The sequence below is a fragment of the Salmo salar genome, chromosome 10 (assembly GCF_965601325.2).
Source record: "Salmo salar chromosome 10, fSalSal1, whole genome shotgun sequence".
NCBI classification, from domain to species: Eukaryota; Metazoa; Chordata; class Actinopteri; order Salmoniformes; family Salmonidae; genus Salmo; species Salmo salar.
In genome coordinates, this window is record NC_138300.1 from 38816881 (window position 1) to 38824981 (window position 8101).

At 47.1% G+C, this 8101-nt stretch overlaps 1 protein-coding gene across 1 annotated transcript; it reads right to left on the reverse strand.

The window, feature by feature from the left end:
• Positions 1 to 11: 11 nt before the first annotated feature.
• Positions 12 to 7326, reverse strand: LOC106560345 (uncharacterized). Its single transcript, XM_014123184.3, has 5 exons — positions 5682 to 7326; positions 4110 to 4303; positions 3764 to 3908; positions 3235 to 3540; positions 12 to 1046 (listed from the first exon to the last, which is right to left on the reverse strand). Exons 1-5 carry the CDS (start codon positions 7260 to 7262, stop codon positions 885 to 887), a joined length of 2388 nt encoding a protein of 795 aa, XP_013978659.1. The 5' UTR covers positions 7263 to 7326; the 3' UTR covers positions 12 to 884.
• Positions 7327 to 8101: the final 775 nt, after the last annotated feature.

The window sequence follows — 8101 nt, forward strand, 5'->3', positions numbered from 1 at the left end:
ACACACATGCAGACTTTTTTTTTGTATGAAACATGTTTTTACATCCCTTTGGTACATTCATTCATTTATGAAATCAAATTTCCTTTAGTGTGACAGAGACAGTTTTGATACAGATCTCAAGTCCTCTCTGCTGCTCTAATGCTCAGCATAAAACATGCAACAATTCAATCTCTGACAAGACAAATCTCTTTTATCAATGTGATGAATATAAAATGTTGAAGAACCTCTTCAGAATTCCATTGTCATAAGATTAAGACTTAACATGTGAAAACCATATTTTGGGTTTATAAAAATGTCCTTAAAAAATAAAACTTCCATGAGTTCCTCGTATTAACTTTAGCTTCACAGAACCATATATTTGATCTATTTAGTTTAGGCTGGGTTAGATTTCCCAGACACTTGTGCTTTTTAACATTCAGCTGCATATCTTCCATTTTCATCAGTGCCGTATCTCCATTTCAGAGTTTCAGTCATGACCTCATCCCATTCTATGATTATTTACATTATTGTAAGAATCTTAATGAATCCACATAGTATTATGACACTATAAAACAGAATAATCCTACACAATAACATGGGTAGTATAATGATGGTGCTAATGTTGCTTCTCTCTGTATGCTATAGGTCCCTGCTCATGGGCAGAAGGGTCAGTCACTAGCTGTGTACCGCCTGGCTAGTGACTTCCATAGTTCATTGCGGTGAGGTCATAGTTCTATTGCTCTCCTTTGGTGTAGGTACAATCACCGTTTCATCATGGCAATACCTATGTCCCCAAACTTCTAAAACGACTATTGGCGTTCCCTTGGAGATGGAGGCGTGGCTTTCTGGTTTCTCCTGACCAATTATCCACTGACCCCTGACCTCTGATCTGACCTGGGTCGGGCTTAGTCCGTTGCTTCCTGTTTGATGCGGATGAGGGTGTGGCCACGCTGTCCGTTGCTACTTCCCTCCCTGCGTAGGACGTACTCGCTGAACTGGGAGGAGTCTACTCCCCCGCCACACGCCCCTGCTATCTCGAATCCTCTCTGCTGCAACCTCTCCAACACCTGTCACACAAACACACACACACACATGCATTAGACACCGTACACACACACTTGTGAGAATAACCACTCAGGTAGACACACAGACTCAGATCTCAAGTTTTAATCACATTCACAACAATTATTTGGGGTTTGACAAAGAGAGAATAGACGATGAATCAGGTAATTGGTGGTCTGATACAGTATGTATGGAAGGTCAGTTGACCGAGGGACAGAGAAGTGATTTCAGAGAGGGGCTGATTCAGGGTCCAGTCATACCACAGTCATACAGGACTCCAGTTTGTGGAAGAGAACCAATGTGTGAATATGTGCAAATGTGCTACTAACAATAGCACAGATAGTGCCCATAGGGCCCAAGTTCACTCATCTCTCTGTCTGACTAAAGAAGAGCCAGCCATCTCACCCTGTCCTTTCCTGACATAAAAACACAGGGACAGATAGGACTCCCTCTATCACGACAACTCACACATACAAACACGGACTGGCATATGCACACAGACGCAAACCCTTTTTCTAGTGTAATATTATGTGCATCCCAAAGGGCACCATATTCCCTATGTAGTGCACAATGGGCCCTAGTTAAAAGTAGTGCACTAAATAGTGAATAGGGTGACATTTTGTATGCAGACATTCTCTCGATAGCTGCAAGATGGCATTCCATTAGTATACACTGAAGGAGCATCTGTACCTCTATCCTGTGTCTGCCTCCCTCCCTCCCTCCCTCCCTCGCTGTCTCGCTCTGTCGCCCTCTCCTCTCTTTGTTTGTTGCAGGCAGTAGGCTAAATTAGAAACCTCTGTCTGTCTGCCTCCATCCCACTCCCTCTCTCTCTCTGCATGGAAGGCTCTGCATGGTCAAACCGACATCTGCAGTGGCTGTACAGCATTTACTGTGATGCGGCCTCCGCAGAGATCAGAGCATTCATACATACTTCTTGGCGTTCGCATAGCAGAGCTGTTTTAAAGGAAGTTGTCAAGGAAGTGAGTTTGTGTTTATACAAGACCTCCCCCCCACCTACCATCAACCAGTCATGTCAATGCAGTGCTATACGGAGCTACTCTACATGACAAAAGGTATGTGGACACCTGCTTGTCGAACATCTCATTCCAAAATCATGCGCATTAATATGGAGTTGGTCCCACCTTTGTTGCTTTAACAGCCTCCACTGTTCTGGGAAGGCTTTCTACTAGATGTTGGAATATTTCTGTGGGGACTTGTTTCTATTCAGCCACAAGAGCATTAGTGGGGTAGGGCACTGATGTTGGGCAATTAGACCTGGCTCACAGTCGGTGTTCCAATTCATCCCAAAGGTGTTCAATGGGGTTGGGGTCAGTGCTTTGTGCAGGCCAATCAAGTTCTTCCACACCGATCTTGACAGACTATTTCTGTATGGACCTCGCTTTGTGCACAGGGGTATTGTCATGCTGAAACAGGAAAGGGCCTTCCCCAAACTCTTCCCACAAAGTTGGAAGCACAGAATCATCTATAATGTCATTGTATGCTGTAGCGTTATGGTTTCCCTTCACTGGAACTAAGGGGCCTAGCCCGAACCATGAAAAACAGCCCCAAACCATTATTCCTCCTCCATTAAACTTTACAGTTGGCACTATACATTGGGGCAGGTAGCGTTCTCCTGGCATCCACCAAACCCAGATTCATCTTTCGGACTGCCAAATGGTGAAACGTGATTCATCACTCCAGAGAATGTGTTTCTACTGCTCCAGATTCCAATAGCAGCGAGCTTTACACCACTCCAGCCAAGGCTTGGCATTGCACATGGTGATCTTAGGCTTGTGTGCGGCTACTCGGCTATGGAAACCCATTTCATGAAGATCCCGACGAACAGTTCTTGTGTTGACGTTCCTTCCAGAGGCAGTTTGGATCTCTGTAGTGAGTGTTGCAACCAGCAGACCCAGTAGCCAATGGCCACATGTTTCATATCTAAACAGGATTAGTGTCTCTTTCTCTGGCTGGTCTGGCCCTCTGAGGTTATTCTATGCTTGTGCCATGGGTACTAGTTAGTGGGATGTTACCTGTACAGAGTTGAGGTGGGTTGATGTGATGTTATGAGTTGAGGTGACCTTATTTGTTGTGAGTTCACGGGACGTTATCTGTTAACTTAGTATTTTGGGTTGTTGTAGGGTATTTTCATGGTTATTCTATGCAGTGTAAGGGTAGTGTCTGTCATGTTACCTGTACTGAGTTGAGGTGACAGTATCCGTTGAGTGGGAAGCGTATGACGTGGGTAGAGTCATGATTCCAGCCTGCGTTCAGGGAGTTACACATGACGTCCCCGACCTCTGGAAACACCTCCTCGATCAGAGCCCTGTCCCCACTTAGAGTGATCCTCTCCCCCAGCTCTGGAGCTACACGCACCACCACACACTCACACACACGCCACACCTTCCTGGCCTCGCGCTCACTCCTCCAGCGTTCTAATTCTGCTTGTAGTGGAGATAGCTGGAAGAACCTGGCCTCCTCATAGAGTAAAGAGTACTCCTGTAACACACACACACACACACACACACACACACACACACACACACACACACACACACACACACACACACACACGTACACAGACATATACATACACACAAACACAACGATCATCAGATTCTTAAAAAGAAAATGTATCCCACAAAGCTTCACACTATATGTTATAAGTGTGCAATTACAGATGAGGTTTTCCAGGCCTGAGTGCAGGGTCAGATAAACTCACTTTGAAGTCGTCAGGGACGAGCAGTTTGGCCGTCCGCAGGAAGTTGAGGATGTAGCGGAACATGTGACCGTCTCGGTCTATGAAGTAGTGCTGCTTCAGACTGTCCAGCACTATGGGCTCTGTCCCGTTGAACAGACGACCAATCCTGGGTGGAAGGGGATATCAGTGGGATCATCATCAGTGTACATGTTTGAGTGGATCAGTTTGAGCAAGGCCAAGTGTAGAATTGCTAATCTTGATCACATAATGAGTAGTTATTTGGGATGCAAGGTCATTTGTAGATCAGTGACTGCATTCCACTTCAATGTAGTAAATCTCAAACACGCTATGTGTGTGCAAGTCTTACCGTGACTCTGGGTACTTGGTCAGTGTAGCCAGGCTGCTGGTGTACATGTGACCTCCTACGTCTATGTGTACAGGGGCGTTGGTTTTGGTGAGCTGGGCGGGGGTGGGGATGCCCCCAATACCCCCTGAGCCCAGCGGAGAGGCAGGGGACTGGGAGACCAGTGGCCGGCTGGCCATGCTGCTATTACGGCTATCCTGGGAGAGAAGAAGAAAATACACATGTCCAACTGAAATTTGTCACAGATATTGTGTGTGAACATGGCACACAGTCATTCCCTGAGTGACTAAGTAGAGACAGGACACTAGTAAAGAGTTGTAGACTGGGACTTCATTCATACTCCGTCAACGTTTTGAGTACAATGAACTCATGATGCACTACATGACAGAGTGGTTTTTGCCCTTTTCAGTGTCTGTCTGTCAGGGCTAACTAAGGACAGTGGAGCGGGCTGAGTGTTGTTAAAGAAACTCAGAGACAGAGACAGATATGAGTCTGTCTCCTCTTCTGCTCTGCTATACAGGTGACAGGTGAGGACATTCCTGTTGAGAGGAAGGTTTTAAACACCTTGGAAATGCTTCAAGTAAGTTGGAAATGCTTCAAGTAAGTTTTCACTGCTGAAAAACTGACAAGCTATAAAGTCTACTGGTCAGCATTCACTGTGGTAAGTGCAGTGAGGGAGAAAGACAGCCATGGCCGAAGGCAGTCTGCCTCTTAAAGCTGAGAAAAGGGTAAATAGTGAGATAGATGTATAGCTGATAAGGCAGGAAACAGATGAGCAGAGCTGTTAGTGCTGCAGCAGACATGTGCATCTCTCTAGGGTCACGACAGGCAGGCTCTTCTAAGAGGAACGACGCAAAAACATTCAACTCATTATGATACTGGATATACACACACGCTCACACATGCACACATGCACATTCACACACTCACACACACACAAACACAATTATTTTGTCATTAGGGGAAAGAGGCTTGAGACAGCCTGTCGTTCTATTGTTTATTAAAGTGCCTGTGTCTCAGGAAAATGTGAGCTTTAGGCAAATGGGTATAAAATAAATGTGTGTGTGTGTGTGTGTGAGCTTACACGCTCTGGCTCTCCCCCTGCGGGCTCCACTGTGGTGCATGGTGGGTAATTGTGAGCCTGGGGCGCCATCACCCATAGCAATAGACAAAGTCCCAGAGAGAACTCACTCATGTGTCCTCTACTCTGCACTCACAGTCTTGTCCCAAATGGCACCCTAACCTCTATATATACAATGAACTGCTTTTTACCAGTGTCCTTACGGCTCTGGTAAACAAATTGTGCACTATATAGGGAATAAGGTGCCATTTGGGACGCTAACACAATGTTCATGACCTCTTTACTAAAGCACCTAGAACACCCAATGACAGAACTCACTCCTAAACAATACAAACACAAAGATCTTACTGGTCAATACTTCCACAGTAAATGGAAAATGATTTAAATCATTACATTTATGCATAATCTGTGGATGCTTTGGAGACTAGTAAGGTTATTCTACATTAAATTTCAATTAAAAACCTGTGTTGCTGCAGAGTGTGAAACGGTGTTACCTGCGCTGCTACCACGCCAGCTGGTAAAGGAGCGGGCGGCAGACCGTGGGGCTCCGGGGATCGGGTGTCCACGGGCTCGGTACCGTCCACTATGACCACCTGGGACTCTCCAAGTTCCTTGGAACGCACACAGAGCTTCTTAGGTGATGGAGGTCCAGAGACGTCGCCGGGGCAGTGAGAACGAGATTTCCTTGTCGTTCTCTGCGGCTTCAGTTCCACTGCGCCCGTGACCTGTCGGCTATATGGGATCACGAGCTGGAGATAAGACTGTGCGCCACCATTGACCGTTTCCGAGGAAACGTGAAGCGAAACTGACTTTGACCCGATACCGGCGATGCTGTTGAGCGTTGCTATGGAGACGGCGCCGATGCAGTGGTTGGTGTAGGTCTTTGAAAGCTTGGCAGCACGCGACAGCATCTGCATCCTCGTGCCCAGCAGGTTTTTACCGATTGCTTTGTTCTCGTACCATGTCATGTCGCTTAAGCAGCAGTGGTCTCGCGGGCGCTGGAAGAACGCTTTGCACAGCGGGTTCCGTTTCGAGACATACTTCACAAAGCTGGCATACGGACAAAACTCCGTGGCCGTCTCATACATGCGCGGCAGAGTATCATCATCCGTGTCTGGTCTTTTTTTAGTCCAGGACGCGGAACGAGACTTGTGATACGGCCCCAGCGCTTTGAAATAGATAAACTTTCTCCCATCCTCGTCTATGGCTAGCCCGAATGAATCCTCCTCCAGCTCGCGCTGATTCTCTCTCCCCCTTGTGCAGAAATACATGCATGTCTCGAACCACACTTTGTTGAGAAGCCCGAACGGCGTATCAGTGTTAAACACACTAGAGGTGTAGAGTTTTCTCAGGTCCGCCCGCGTAATAGCCTGTTTTTGCACAACGGGACCGGCACCTTGCTCCTCCAGCTTTCTGATGACTGCGGCCAGTGTCAGGTTGGCGCTGCGCAGTTCTGGGTCCTTGGTGAGGTCCAGGGTGCGACAGTAAGGCGGCTCATTCAGGTAGCGGTTCAGAGAACTCCGGATGCTGATGAGAGAGGACTTGCTGTAGAGCTGGCCGCTCTTCGATCGAGCCTCCGCGTAGAAGGAGCGCAGGACCACGCACAGCGCTTCCTTGTCCAGAGTTTCAAAGTCAGGACTTTGGGCTTTCTCACTCAGGTACTCCCGGAAGATCCTGACTGCGTACCTAGTAGCCAGGCGAGTGTTCTCGCTCAGTCTGGAGCGGTCAGACCGCTGCAGGTCTCCCTCCGGATCCGAGTCCAGTCCGGGTATGTGGAACAGTCCGGGGTCCGCCCCCGCTCCCGGTCCCAACCCGCTGCACTGGTCCGTACTGCGCATAAGGACCGCTTCTGTCTCCATAACCGAGCAGCTGCCGGGGTCCACACATTCTGCCTCCCACTCCAGCTCGACATCCTCCTCGTACTCCCCCTCCTCCTCGCCGGTGATCTGCACCTCCTGGATCTCATCTTCCGCCTCGTCTCCGCTCCTCTCAGTCTCTGGGCAGCTCATGTGCTCCTCCCGCTCTGTCCCCGCCGTGTCGCTAGAGCAGTCTGCGCTGCCAGGCATTCTCGCCATATTGCAGTCTGTGTAGCAGTCCCCAGGCAGAGCGCATGCGCTATATTGGACCGCAGAGCTGAGAGAGCTTTGTGTTACTGTTTAGTGACCTTCAGCTAGGCACGCGCTCTTAAAGGTGCAGGGAGCGAGCGAGTGGGTAAATGGAGCGCGCTCACAAAAAAAGCTGCAGTATTGGACTGGATATTGGACCACTCACATGCAGCACGAATATGTAACAGGGTTTCATGTCTCTTTAATTGAAGTAACTGCTGCATTTGATAAGGCAATACCTGATATACACACAAAAACACACACACACCTTTCCCTGCACATGACATAGGCCAGGGTCGGCGAGGTTTCTTGGGAAAAATTCTAAACTAGGGCTGTCAGAATGAATCAGTTAACTTAATTTTTTTTAAATCACAATTAATCCCATTATCTGGAAGTGTTCAAAATACACTGAAAACATCCAAAATACATATGTTATACAGCTTAAAACTACAATGCAATGTCAAAAACAAGTTATTGATGTTAGAGTGTGCTTTATAAATTTACCAGATTTTGCTTACCTTTACTTTGGACAAAATCAATATTCTTGTAATGTTTTTTGAATAAAAAAAATCTTAAATTACAGCTCAATTTGAGCAAATCCTGCAATTTACTCTGTCATTTTTTCATTGTTTGACAGTCCTAATATAAACTCTTTATCAGTGAACATTCAGTACTTTCCTGGTTGTCATACACTGTGCTCTATCTGAGCACTACAGTGCCTTGCAAAAGTATTCATCCCCCTTGGCATTTTTCCTACTTTGTTGCGTTACAACTAGAGGTCGACTGATTAATCGGAATGGCTGATTAAT

What these genes read in the sequence shown, in the direction of transcription:
- LOC106560345 (XM_014123184.3), bottom strand. Translation starts at nt 7,262, where the DNA reads ATGGCGAGAATGCCTGGCAGCGCAGACTGCTCTAGCGACACGGCGGGG. An exon ending in CTGGCGTGGTAGCAGCGCAG is followed by an intron (nt 4,304 to 5,681) that starts GTAACACCGTTT and finishes CTTCTCTCCCAG; the next exon opens with GATAGCCGTAATAGCAGCAT. An exon ending in TCGTCCCTGACGACTTCAAA is followed by an intron (nt 3,541 to 3,763) that starts GTGAGTTTATCT and finishes TGTGTGTTACAG; the next exon opens with GAGTACTCTTTACTCTATGA.